At 57.5% G+C, this 12,830-nt stretch overlaps 1 protein-coding gene across 3 annotated transcripts in view; it reads left to right on the top strand.

The window, feature by feature from the left end:
- DGKZ (diacylglycerol kinase zeta) overlaps positions 1–12,830 on the top strand; it is a 46,778-nt gene that overhangs the window by 24,936 nt on the left and 9,012 nt on the right. For 2 of the 3 annotated variants that reach the window (XM_037395168.1, XM_037395167.1), the window contains exons 6-23: positions 320–388; positions 847–918; positions 1,225–1,341; positions 1,434–1,505; positions 1,761–1,856; positions 2,132–2,214; positions 2,733–2,793; positions 3,161–3,274; positions 3,670–3,810; positions 4,325–4,403; positions 4,679–4,734; positions 5,784–5,846; positions 6,081–6,154; positions 6,266–6,377; positions 7,137–7,336; positions 7,639–7,739; positions 7,876–7,955; positions 9,396–9,465. In XM_037395168.1, the coding sequence (XP_037251065.1) occupies positions 320–388; positions 847–918; positions 1,225–1,341; positions 1,434–1,505; positions 1,761–1,856; positions 2,132–2,214; positions 2,733–2,793; positions 3,161–3,274; positions 3,670–3,810; positions 4,325–4,403; positions 4,679–4,734; positions 5,784–5,846; positions 6,081–6,154; positions 6,266–6,377; positions 7,137–7,336; positions 7,639–7,739; positions 7,876–7,955; positions 9,396–9,465 (1,660 nt within the window). Of the gene's footprint in view, positions 1–319; positions 389–846; positions 919–1,224; positions 1,342–1,433; positions 1,506–1,760; positions 1,857–2,131; positions 2,215–2,732; positions 2,794–3,160; positions 3,275–3,669; positions 3,811–4,324; positions 4,404–4,678; positions 4,735–5,783; positions 5,847–6,080; positions 6,155–6,265; positions 6,378–7,136; positions 7,337–7,638; positions 7,740–7,875; positions 7,956–9,053; positions 9,099–9,395; positions 9,466–12,830 lie in introns of all 3 variants that reach the window. The other variant, XM_037395166.1, reaches the window with a different exon arrangement.

Here is a 12,830-nt window from a genome sequence, read left to right as displayed (position 1 = left end):
TCCCTGCACTGCCGCTTGCCCACTCTGCCTTGGGTTTGCTTTGTGTGATTCTCGGTCTTCAGTTCCGCTCCCCTCCTTCCTTGCTTCTCTGGTTTTAATGCCCTGTTCTCTGAGCACCTTAATTTGGCCTCTTGCCTCCCGATTCTCTGGCTCTGCCTTCTCCCCAAGGGTTGTGGCTGGTGCTGCTGAGGTGGGCTTGCTGTAAGAGCAGAGATCCTGGCTGGCCTGGGTCCATTACTCCTGCCTCTTCCTGCGTTTCCTCACATACTGGGCATTTCATTTGCTTTATTTTTTTTTTCTTTTTTTCTTTTCCCTTTAGCCCATCGTTGTCCGGCATCACTGGGTACACCGGAGGCGGCAAGAAGGGAAGTGCCGGCAGTGTGGCAAGGTGAGAGGGCATCTTGGGGTTTTTTCTCAGCCTGAAGGAAAGCTAAGGTCAAGCCAGAGACAAGAACAGGGCTGGGGACCAGGGACATCCCACCATTCCTGTCTGGCAGCAGCAGCCTACAGCAAAACCAAGGCGCGTGCCCTGTTTTGCACAGTGAAGCACTAAATAAGTGCTTCCCACGTGGAGTTATTTTCCCCCTGGGCCTAATCTGAATGTCCCAGACCTGAAGACAGGGAACTGTCTTCAAGACGTGCTTTCCTTGAGCAATAGGGACACCCCTGAGAGCTCAGTGGCCTCCCTGGTGCCGCGGTGGGGGCTGGAGCTATCCGACAGGGATCCGGAGGCCGCTGGCTGCCGCCACGCTCTTTGTTAACGTCTCTCCTAGTGGTGAGGAAGTCCTGTTGGATGGTAGAAAGCTGGAAGGGAATTCCCTGAGCCTCTTGTCCTTCCCTCCACAGGGTTTCCAGCAGAAGTTTGCCTTCCACAGTAAAGAGATTGTAGCCATCAGCTGTTCGTGGTGCAAGCAAGCGGTGAGCAAAGCCCCCATTGAATGTCTTAGCAGCCTGTTCCGCAGCTACTGACCTCTGCTTTCTGCTGGGACAACCCAGGCTGCTCCCCTGCAGCCTGCCCTCCGCAGCTGCTCTTACTGGGAGCACCGTACCATGGTGGCTGCAAGCTCCTCCGAGAAGCTTTCTCCTCCTTGCCTTCCCATTGCAAAGTTCCTGTATGGTTTCCTCCAGCACTCCCTGCGCTGGCCTGGGGAGGCTGGGAGGAGGAGAAGGTGGCTGTCCCCAGCAAACTGAGCCCCTGAGTTTTCTGTTCTCCTTCTTCTCCAGTATCACAGCAAAGTGTCGTGTTTTATGCTGCAACACATCGAAGAGCCCTGCTCACTGGGTGCTCACGCTGCTGTTGTCGTTCCTCCCACCTGGATTCTGCGGGTCCGGCGGCCCCAGGTGAGTCACCTCAGCTCTCCCGGCTCCTTCACGACTCCTGCTTGCCCAGCAGCTCCTCATGCCGTTTTGGGGTTTGTTTCTTTTATCTCTAGAACCCACTGAAATCTAGTAAGAAGAAGAAGAGAACATCATTCAAGCGGAAATCCAGCAAGAAGGGGGCCGAGGTAAGAGATGAGGGTACAGGGAATAACCTTGTCTCAGGAGAGCGGAGGGGCTGGGCAGTGAGGAGCATGACTAGGAACAAGGGGGCTTTGCTGGGTCTGTGCGAAGGTGGACACGGAGGGAGAGTGCCTGCTGGCAGGGCAAATCCCAGCTGTAAGACTTACGGGATGTAAGACCTGTGTGATGTTAGGGCTGGGCTGGAGGTGGGAGTTTGCGTTTGCCCGGGTTTGTGGAAGGACCTGTGACACCTCTTGCAGGAAGGGAGGTGGAAACCCTTTGTCATCAAGCCCCTGCCAGCTCCTCTCATGAAGCCCTTGCTGGTGTTTGTGAACCCCAAGAGCGGTGGGAATCAGGTATGGCCTTGTCCTGCATCTCCGCGAGAAGGCGGCTCTGTGAGGGCATTGCTGTTTGGCTGCTGAGGTCTCATCATAGCTTGGGGTGATGCCTCAGCTGCAGAAGAGGCAAGGAGACCCCTGCAACACCAGTTTGCTGCCTGGCCGTTGCCACCTTGGTCAGGCTTTGCCTGGGTCCCCCAGAACGCCGTCGTCTTGGCCTGTCCCCAGGACTAGATGCCGCCTTCTGCTGTCTGGGAACTCCCTGTTACCTGAAGTCTTTCCTCTCCCCATAGGGAGCCAAGATCATCCAATCCTTCATGTGGTATCTCAACCCACGGCAAGTTTTTGACCTCAGCCAGGGTGGACCCAAGGAGGCGTGAGTACCGATGGGGCAGCACCCTCCTCTCCCCCATCCCTGCCCCAGAGATTCCTCCCTGGAGCTCTTCCCACAGCTGGCAGAGGCTTGATGCTCCGTAGCTGCTTTGTGCAGAGACCTCCAGCGAGTTCAGCCTTGGGAGGCCTCTCGGGGATGCCTCGTGGTCAGTCAGTGCTCCCTGCTGGAGGGCTGCTCTAATGTAAAGCTAGTGGAGAAGGGACCAGCTGTGGGGTGAGGTTCCCAGACCTAGTTCGTTGCGCTCAAATACTGTCACGCGAGTCTCCTCTGCTTGCTGCATTTCTGTTTATCTGTGTGTGCACAGACCGTGGACATGCCACTCTTCCTCAGCAAGAGCTGGTGAAGCCAGCGTTGCGTGGCTGGCCCACGGCTGCGAGCTGCTGTGGCAATGGGGAGGGCCACACACACGGCTTTGTGACTCTGTGAGGACAGGGACTCCTGTGGCCGCTGCTGGACGCCGTCGGTGCCTCTCCCCTCCTCACCCTCCCTGTTCCTTGCAGGCTGGAGCTGTACCGCAAGGTCCACAACCTCCGGATCCTGGCGTGCGGGGGAGATGGCACGGTGAGTCCCCCAGGCTTTTCCAGCGCCGGCAGCAACCCTCCTCGCTGCCATCCAGATCGGGGCACAATGCATGCGCTGTGTCTGTGGTACAGCTGGTGGCACTGGATGCTGTGGGTCCCCTCATGCACTGCTCCAGGGAGTGCTAGGCTGTGGCACAGCTGGATTTGTAGCCCTTTTGGAGACCAGGTGTCCTCACTGGGATTGCTGGTATCTCCCACAGCACCTGTTTGGAGCAGTAAAGACTGTGAATAGCTTCAGTGGTGGCTAAGGGGACCCCATCTCTGCCCCTCTGCCATCACCAGTGCTCTGAGTCCCCTCCCAGTCCCTGAGTAACCAACTGTTCCTTTGCGCTCTCTTGCTTGAGCAGGTGGGCTGGATACTCTCCATTCTGGACCAGTTACGCCTCAACCCACCTCCTCCTGTGGCCATCCTACCTTTGGGGACAGGGAATGACTTGGCCAGGACACTGAACTGGGGTGGGGTAAGTGACGGGCACAAGAGCCCGCTGCTGACAGAGCAGGGCTGAGCACTTCGACTCTGCTTCCAGACACGTGGGTGGGGATTTGCATGGGTTGGGTGCTTTGACTTTCCCTAAATACACACCAACAAATAAGTGCTACTTGGACATTACTGTTCTTCTGGCATTTGAATTATTCTGCATTAGATTTTAGGACATTAGCAAAATCAATCATTATTTCAAATTTGGGGAGATTTTTAGAAGATTTGTTTTAAATTTGAAATCCCACATTGTTGTGCATTCAAGTATGATCGATCTTTTCCATATCTTTTGCTCTGGGATGTCATCCCAGAGCCCAGTCTCGGAGGCATTTCTCAGGGAGGCAGGTAGGAGGCTCACCGAGTCCTGCTCTTCACCAGGGTTACACGGATGAGCCTCTCTCCAAGATCCTGTCACACGTGGAAGATGGGAACATTGTGCAGCTTGATCGCTGGAACCTCCACGTGGAGCCAAACCCTGAGGCAAACCCTGAGGAAAAGGATGAGGCGGCCGCTGACAAGGTGGGACACCTCCTCTGTGTTTGCTGTGTGCTGGGGGGCTGCGCTCTCCTTGCTCCCCCTGGCTCAGGCAGCCCGAGCACCGAGGGTTACAGCGTTGGGCTGTGTTTCCCCCCCCCATTGCTCCAACACCACTCCTCCCCACATGGCTCTGACCCACAGCACTCATGGTGAGGGTGCAGAGATCAGAACTAAATGCCCACCAGAGGTTTTAACCACAGCTGGCAACAGGTATAAGCCCAGTCCCCTCTGAGGCTGTTTCTTTAGCGGAGATAAGGATGACGGCAGGTATCTTGGAGAGCAGAGTCTGTCCCCTTGGGCCACAGCCTTTACCCCCAGGAGCCATGGGCCAGCCCATCATCTCAGGCTGGTGACCTCTGTCTTTTCACGGGGCGGGGGGAAGGCAAGTGAGTTCCCTCGGCCTTGAGCCCCATACATGGGGTCAGGGTAGCCTGACCTCGTCTTCGCTGGGGCCACATGCTGGCAACCTCATCCTTATTCCTCCTTTCCGTTTCAGCTCCCTTTAGATGTCTTCAATAACTACTTCAGCCTCGGCTTTGATGCACGGGTGACACTGGAGTTCCACGAATCCCGAGGTGTGGCAGGGCTTGGGCAGGGTCTGCGGTGAGCTGTAAAACATCCCATTCCTCAGGAAAGAACACACGAGGATTGCCCCAGGGGCAGGGCTGGAGGTGGAAGCTGAGGAGCAGGTGGTGGCTGCGGAGGGGGAAGCAGGGTGCCTGCGTGGGAAGAGAGCCGGGGGCTGCCTCCTGGCGAGGCTGCCTGGAGAGTGGTGTCTGGGGAGGGCTGGCAAATTGAATATTTCCATGTGCAGGCCAATGACCCGGGCTTTTTTTCCTCCTTTCCCTAGAGGCCAACCCGGAGAAGTTCAACAGCCGGTTTCGGAATAAAATGTTCTATGCTGGGGTGAGTGTGTGGAGGATATCTGGGCATGCCTTCATAGCAGCCTTGGCGTCAGCTGGAGCATGGGCACGGCCCTGCCTGCTCGTCCGCACCCTGAACTCACCCATCCGAGTTACACAGCCCTTCACGTGCGCTCAGGCTGAGCCCCTCAAAGCTGGAGAGTTGCTGGAGAAAGGCTGCAGCCCTGGAGTCGCAGCTCCCCTTTGGCTGCAGGCGCTGCTGGCAGTACAGCTTGCTCCCTGGCCTGCGCCACAGTTGCTGTCTTGATCTCCTGCCACTATTGTTCTTGTTCTCTGGCTCAGAGACGGTCACCCAGGCAGGACCTCCCCGGAGCTGTGGGGAGGCCGGCTGTCCCCCCCGCAGCGGAACGGGAAGCCTTTCCGTAGAGCCCTCACACCACTTTAGTCTTTTATTTTATACCCTGGGCCAGTTAGAGCTCCCTGGCAGACTATGCCAGCCTCCCGTGTCTCACCTCTGGAGCTTTCTCAGTGTTGGCTTTGTTCATCCTTCTCCCCATCCTCCGTACACCTCCCTGACCAGGTGGCTGGGTGGCTGGTATCTGAGCAGTACTAAAGGGCCAGTGCCGCTCTGCACCATCTCACATCTCTCCTGCTTGTCTCCCCTCCTCTCTGTACGGTTAGACCCAGCGGGGACCCTAAAGGCTGTGAGCCATGCTGTCTCGTGGTATCTCTAGGCAGGGTCACATCTCTAGGTGGTGTCACACCAGCTCTGGTTTATGGTGCTTCATTGTAGCTTGAGGCTGAATTTGTCCCTCATGACTTGAGCCTCTCGCAGGAGGAGACCCACCTTGCCAGCTCTTCCCTAAAGCCAGGACCGGGCTGGCAAGGGAATACTGGGACGTGTTACTGAAGGTGCCCCAAGATTTTGGTAGGCACCATAGCAAGCGGAATGGGGCAGGAATGGAGAGGGCTTCTGGCAGTGGGCGAGGATTTGCTGCTTGCAGCAGCTGAGGTCCAAAGGTTGGTGGCAGGCTTCCTGGCTGCTCACGTTGGTGAGCATCTGGGCACTAACACTGTCTCTTACCTTGGCAGACGGCCTTCTCTGACTTCCTCACTGGGAGCTCCAAAGACTTGGCAAAGCACGTCAAGCTGGTTGTGAGTGTGCAGGGGTGCTGTGGGCCGGGGAGGGGGATGAGCTGGGGAGGCAGGAGGAGCAGTCCCTTGGCACACTGAGTCTCTCAGGGTGGGGAGAGGATCTGTTCCTGGGAGCATCAGCTTCCCCTGCCTTGGAGGACAGTTGCTGTAGGGAGCAGAGCGGGGAGGCCAAGCAGGTAGGGTGGGCCAGGCCCCCCCCTTACAGCAGCCTGAATGCCCCTGTGTTGTCTCCAGTGTGATGGGACAGACCTGACCTCCAAGATCCAGGACCTGAAGCCCCAGTGCCTGGTCTTTCTGAATATCCCCAGGTGAGCAGCTCCAGGACCTGCCCTTGTGTGCTGGGCACCTCACCCCCATGCCACAGATTCCTGCCGGGGTTTGGGGTGCCTGTCCATGCATCATGCACCATCCCCTCACAGGTACTGTGCGGGCACCATGCCCTGGGGCAACCCCGGGGAGCACCACGACTTCGAGCCGCAGCGCCATGATGATGGCTGCATTGAAGTTATTGGCTTCACCATGACATCCCTGGTGAGTCATAGAACCGTAGAATCATTTAGGATGGAAAAGATCTTTAAGACCATTGAGTCCAACAGCTAACCCAGGACTGCCAAGCCCACCCCTAACCCATGTCCCTAAGCACCACGTCTGCGTGTTTTTTGAACGCTTCCAAGGGATGGTGGTTCCACCACCTCCCTGGGCAGCCTGTTGCAATGCTTGACCACCCTCTCAGGGAAGAAATTGTTCCTCATATGAAATCTAAAGCTGCCCTCTTGCAACTTGAGGCCGTTTCCTCTTGTCCTGTTGCTTGTTACCTGGGAGAAGAGACCGACCCCCACCTTGCTGCAGCCTCCTTTCAGGTAGTCACAGAGGGTGAGGAGGTCCCCCCTGAGCCTTCTTTTCTCCAGGCTAAACATCCCCCGTTCCCTCAGCCATTAGACACATAGACCCATCCCCAGCTCTGCTGCCCTAAATGAAGTGGGTGCTGTTGCTGGTTGTAGCTAGCAGCTGAGGGAGTGACCGGTCCCAGTGACCAGGCACCAGCCAGCCCAGCAGTTCCACAGATCCTTTCCTGAGGAGCTGCAGTGCTGGCCTGTGTGACAGTGTCGGCTCTCCAAGATTTAGCTGAGGTGCTGTCATGCCCTAGTCTCTGTGGATCAATTCCCACTGAGATGAGGCCCAAGACCTTCAGAATTTCGTTCGGTTACAGGATCTGTCTGAGCATGGGTGCTCCCCACATCCACCTCTCTCTCAGTCCATGCTCTGCTCTCACCCTGGACCCTTCCACAGGCTGCCTTGCAGGTCGGTGGCCATGGGGAGCGGCTGTGTCAGTGCCGGCAGGTGGTTCTCACCACGTCCAAGGCCATCCCCATGCAGGTAGATGGAGAGCCCTGCAAGCTGGCGCCTTCCTGCATCCACATCTCCCTGCGCAACCAAGCCAACATGGTGCAGAAGACCAAACGGCGCAACTCCATGCCTCTGCTCAATGAGTAGGTTCCTCAGATCAATCTGCCACCTCCTCTTCAAGGCAGGAGGGGTGGAGGGGGAAGGGACAGGACTGATGCATCATTCCCACAGGCATTTTGATCCTCTCTCAAGGAGGGCCTGGGAAGGGATCAGGTCACAGAAGTACGACCAGACCCTGATGCTGGAGAAGCTGCTGGTGCCCAGCTCCCCAGCCCAGTCTGTGCAGAAGACTGTGTCTTCTTGCCTGTTTTGGAGGGGTGAGTGGGATAAGGAGAAAGGGGGCTGTCATTTTCTGATCCCGTCCCTTTTCTTCCCCCCGCCGCAGCCAGCAGCCGGTGCCCGAGCGGCTGCGGATCCGGGTGAGCCGAATCAGCATGCGTGACTACGAGGCGCTGCACTACGACAAGGAAAAGCTCAAGGAAGCCTGTGAGTGACCAGCTGCGTGACCAAGGGGTGGGAGCCACCGTCCCCGCGTCTGGCAGTGTCCTGGGCTAAGCTGTGTGAGGTGTTGGGGATGGGGCACGGGCTGCTCCCTCAGCTGTGTCTGTGCCCTGTCGTGCAGCTGTGCCGCTGGGGATCATCGTGGTTCCAGGAGACAGCGATCTGGAGTTGTGCCGGACCCAAATCGAGAGGCTGCAGGAGGTGAGCCTCTGCGTGGGAAGCGGTTACGCCTGGATGCTGAGGATGGAGGGGGCTCAGGGGAGGCATTTCTGAGCCTCCTTGAACTGCACACATCACCGCACACCCCACTTCTGGTAGCGGGTCATGGTTTGCCTTCACCATGTGGTGGAGGCAGGATCCCATGCTGGGTGGCTTGTTGCTCCCTGGTCTCTGGCAGCTTCTTTCTCAGCATTGCACTTCAGACCTTGTTCTCCAGGTGTCAACGACCCAGAAAAAATATGGGACAGTTGAAAAAGCCTGTGGGGACCTGTCACCCCCACAAAAGGGCCTTTTGTCTGTCCCTTTGCTTGCTGTGCTGTGTTCCTTCAACCCTGTGCGGGCTCCGTGTTTCCTAGCACAGCTCTGCCCTCCCCAGGTGCCTGGGCTAGAGTTGTCCCCCCTCCAACTCCTTTAATTTGCAAGTACTAACTATTGTGCTGCTGCCAATGTGCTAGTGCGTGTCCATGACCCGGACACGGGCTGTTGTAACCCTTGTTCCTGGTGAGCTGTGCCTTCTGAGCCTGCAGCGCTCCTCCTGGTGCCGTGCTGCTCAGTCTGGTTTTCTCCCAGGAGACTGAAGGGACCATGCTCCGTCCCCAGGTAGCTGGCTCTTGTGCCCGAGGGAATCCCATCCAGCGTGTGCACGGGGTCCTGCAGGGCTGAGTTGCAGAGCTGCATGCCCAGGCTGACATCTGCTCCTTACTCTGCCTGCTCTGCATGCCTGTCCCTTGCCTGCATTGTGCCCAGGCACTGGGGAAGACACGCAGGCAGGCACGTGGCTAGCAGCTCCCAGGCTCGGAGGGTAACACTTCCCTGCAGTGTCAGCCTGGTAGACTGATGCCTCTGCATCCTCCTGCGCCTCTAAAGCTGTGCATTGAGCTGGTGTTCCCTGGTCACCCTGCAGTTTACCTCTTCTCTCCCCTTGGGTAACCGCTGTGCTCTGGCCTCAAAGCAGGGACCTTGGCCAGGCAGTGCGTAAAGCCAGATGTGGCAGCACATTAAGCAACTCTGGTGGCAAGAGAGAGGGGCTGGGGGGCTGCCCAGATAAGGGCTGTAATGGCACACCTTGCCTTTCTGCAGGATTTCCCTATGCAGCCCTCTGCTTTAGAACGCCTGCTCTTCCAGGTGTGTATGGCCTCGCTCCATCCCCCAGGCCCATCTGTATGTCCACCGTGGTGGTCTCGTGGGCTCATCTCATGGCACCCCTCTCCAGTGAGCTGGTGTGTGTCGGCTCCAGCCTGTCCCAGACTGCTCCCCATCGCTGTGTGCTGTGCCTGTGTTCAAGTTCTCCTTTCCATCCAAGCGCCCGGGGTCCTCCGTGTCTGCAAGGACCTCCCAAAGCAGGGGGGATGCTCTGGGGAGAGATGGGGAGGCCAAGAGACACAACTGAATCCTCTTTTTTTTTTTTTTTTTAAAATACAGGAGGGAGATGGAGCCAAACCAAAGACACTGTCATCCCAGAAGCTGTCACCCAAGTGGTGCTTCCTGGACTGTGAGTATCATCCTCCCCTGGGAGTGCTGGCTGTGTCTGATGGCGTGCTAGTGAGGTGCTTCAGTCTGCTGTCTCAGTGGAGGCAGGGGATGGAGATCCATGTGGCAGCAAAGGCACAAGGGTTATCGATGTATTGGAAACCATGGAAGCACCTGAGAATGATCACATAGGAACTAGGGCTTCTCCCCCCAAAAAGGTGGTGGGGTCAATACCCCAAATGAATTGCATCTACGCCAGCGCCCTCAATGTGGGCAGCACACAGGAGGAGCTGGAACCCAATGTGCAGCAGGAAAACTAGGACGTAGTTGCCATCACGGAAACATGGTGGGTTCGCATGCACAAGTGGAGTGCTGCAATGGATGGCTACAAACCCTACAGAAGGGGTAGGCAAGGAAGGAGAGGCGGTGGGGTAGCCCTGTGTGTTAGGGAGCGTCTTGACTGCCTAGAGCTGAATGATGGTGACGGTAGGGATGAGTGTTTATGGGTAAGAGTCAGGGGGATGGCCAACAAGGCAGATATCCTGGTGGGAGTCTGTTACAGACCACCCAGCCAGGGTGAAGAGGCAGATGAAATACTCTGCAAGTGGCTGGGAGAAGTCTCACGATCGCTAGCCCTTGTTCTCTTGGGGGACTTCAACTTCCCAGATGTCTGTTGGAAATACAATACAGCAGAGAGGAAACAGGCTCGGAGGTTCCTGGAGTGGGTGGAAGAGACCTTCCTGACACAGCTGGTGGGGGAGCCAGCGAGAGGAGGCACCCGCTGGACCCATTGTTGTGAACAGAGAAGGACTGGTGGGTGATGTGATGGTTGGAGGCCGTCTGGGGCATTAGTGACCATGAAATGATAGTTTTCAGTTCTTGGAGGAGTGAGGAGGAAGGTCAGCAGAACCGCTATCTTGGACTTCTGGAAGTACAGACTTTGGCCTGCTTAGGAGCCCTTGGGATGCAAGCGTGAAGGGCCGAGGGCTCCAGGAAGGCTGGACATCCTTCAAGAAGATGTTAAAGGCACAGGAGCAGGCTGTCCCCATGTGTGGGAAGGCAAGCTGGCGGGGAAGAAGACTGGCTTGGCTGAACGGAGATCTTTGGCTGGAGCTCAGGGAAAAAAGGAGAGTTTCTGACCTTCGGAAGAAGGGGCAGGCACCTCAGGAGGACTACAAGGATGTCATGAGGTTATGCAGGGAGAAAATTAGAAGAGCCAAAACCCAGCTAGAACTTAATCTGGCTGCTGCCGTAAAAGACAGTTAAAAATGGTTCTATGAAACGTTGGCAACAAAAGGAGGGTTAAGGAGAATCTCCATCCTTTGTTGCATGTGAGGGGAAACACAGTGACAAAGGATGAGGAAAAGGCCGAGGTACCTGATGCCTTCTTCACCTCAGTCTTTAACAGTAACAGCAGCTGTTCCCGGGGTACCCAGCCCCCTGCGCTGGAAGGCAGGGATGGGGAGCAGAATGAAGCCCCTGTAATCCGAGGGGAAATGGCCAGAGACCTGCCACACCACTGAGACACACACTGGTCTCTGGGGCAGGATGGGACCCACCCGAGGGTACTGAGGGAGCTGGCGGCAGCGCTCTCCGAGCCACTTCCCACCATTTATCGGAGCCCTGGCCAACTGGGGAGCTCCCAGCAGACTGGGGGTTAGCCAGCGTGGTGCCCATCTATGGGAAGGGCTGGAAGGAGGATCCGGGGCACTGCAGCCCTGTCAGCCTGGTCTCGGTGCTGGGAAGGTTATGGAGCAGCTCGTCCTGATGCCATCACACTGCACGTGTGGGACAGCCTGGGATCAGGCCCAGCCAGCATGGGGTCATGGAAGGGTGAAGGGGGCTGTGGGCAGGGGGGGTCGGTCTCTGCTCCCAGGAGACAAGCAACAGGACAAGGGGACACGGCTTCCAGCTGCCCCAGGGGAGGTTCAGGTGGGGTACCGGGAACAATTCCTTCATGGACAGGGTGGTCACGCACTGACAGGCTGCCCAGCGGGGTGGCTGAGTCGCCATTCCTGGAGGTGTGTAAAAGACGCACAGATGTGGCACTTGGGGACATGGGTTAGTGGTGGGCTTGGCAGCGTTAGGTGTACGGTTGGACTCAATGATCTTAAAGATCTTTTCCAACCTCAATGATTCTATGAATTTGGGGGGTGAGGGGAGAGCCCCTTGGCGACAAGCCACTGAGAGCCACGTGAGGCTGGGACCCTGGGCCGCGGGGGTCTTCGCACCCGGTGCAGCAGTGCTTTGCCCCAGGCTGTCTCTGCCTGCTGACCACCGGTGGGGTGAGGTGCATCTGCTGGTCTCCTGCCCAGAGCTGAAGGCAGCTTGGCGGGACTGCCAGGGCTGCTCTCCTGTGTCGTGCAGGCAGGGGCCCCCTGCTCCAGCACCCGGCAGCCAGGCTCAGCATCAGCATCCCTGTGGGGAGCAGCATCCCCGCTGGGCTCCCCATGCTGCTTCTTCCCTTGTCCTGGTTCTGCTGAAAGTAGCTTTCTCCTCTCCCTTCGCTTTTGTTGACCATAAGGCTCCAGAGCTCTGCCTCTATACCTGGAAGCTGGCTGAGAGAAGTGATTGCTGGTGGCGCTTCGTCTCCTTGACTTGTTCCCGTAGAGTGCAGCTGTGGGTGTGAGCCTGGGAAGCCCGGTGCTAGGCGGAGAGGATGCAACGTCTCCCTTCGGGGTTCCAGCCCTGCACTGGTGCTGCTGCCAGGTGTCTGTGCCAGGACTGCTGTACCAGCACCGCTTTCCTCCCCCTGCCACCCTCCCAGCAGCAGGTTCTGGGCTCAGGAAGATGTGTCGGGAAAGAGGCCAGAGCTCCATTCAAGACAGCACAGGCTCATTCGAGCGGCTGAATTACAGACCTTCAGCAGCAGCTCCCTGGCTGTAAATCTCCAGCCAGGACAGGATCAATGCGGCTCTTTCACTCCTCACATCTGCTCTGGCCTGTCCCCGCTCTGTTTGCAGAGAGAATTCCCTGGGTCCCCAAGGGTCCCACTGCAGCAAGGGCAGGCACCAGCAGCCTGGCAGGACACGGGGGAAATGCCACCTTGCGTGGGAACCTGATTGTCCTGGCACTGTGTTTGTATTTGTCCTGCTGGCCCTTGTGATGCTCTAAGTCCCCAGCCCTTCCCTGCTCCCCCAGGGGTGGTGGCTGCGTGGGTCTGGTTCCAGCACAGCCACTTGCTCCGCTGGTGTTGGAGTTCCTCTCCCACTGTGGGATGAAGAAGAGGAATGAGCAGGGGGATGCGCTCAGACAGGCTGCTGCCAGCAGCAGGCTGGGGGCTGGTTTGAAGCTCTCCTGCCATCCTAGGAGACAGGGGCTGGGATCTACAGCTGGTGGTGGCATGCTGTGTTGTGCCTGGTAGTCACAAGCTCTGGCATGGTCTTG

Source organism: Falco rusticolus, chromosome 7 (assembly GCF_015220075.1).
Source record: "Falco rusticolus isolate bFalRus1 chromosome 7, bFalRus1.pri, whole genome shotgun sequence".
In the NCBI taxonomy this organism is placed as follows: Eukaryota; Metazoa; Chordata; class Aves; order Falconiformes; family Falconidae; genus Falco; species Falco rusticolus.
Note: the sequence above shows the minus strand (reverse complement) of the source record. Positions and strands in the feature narration are given on the sequence as shown.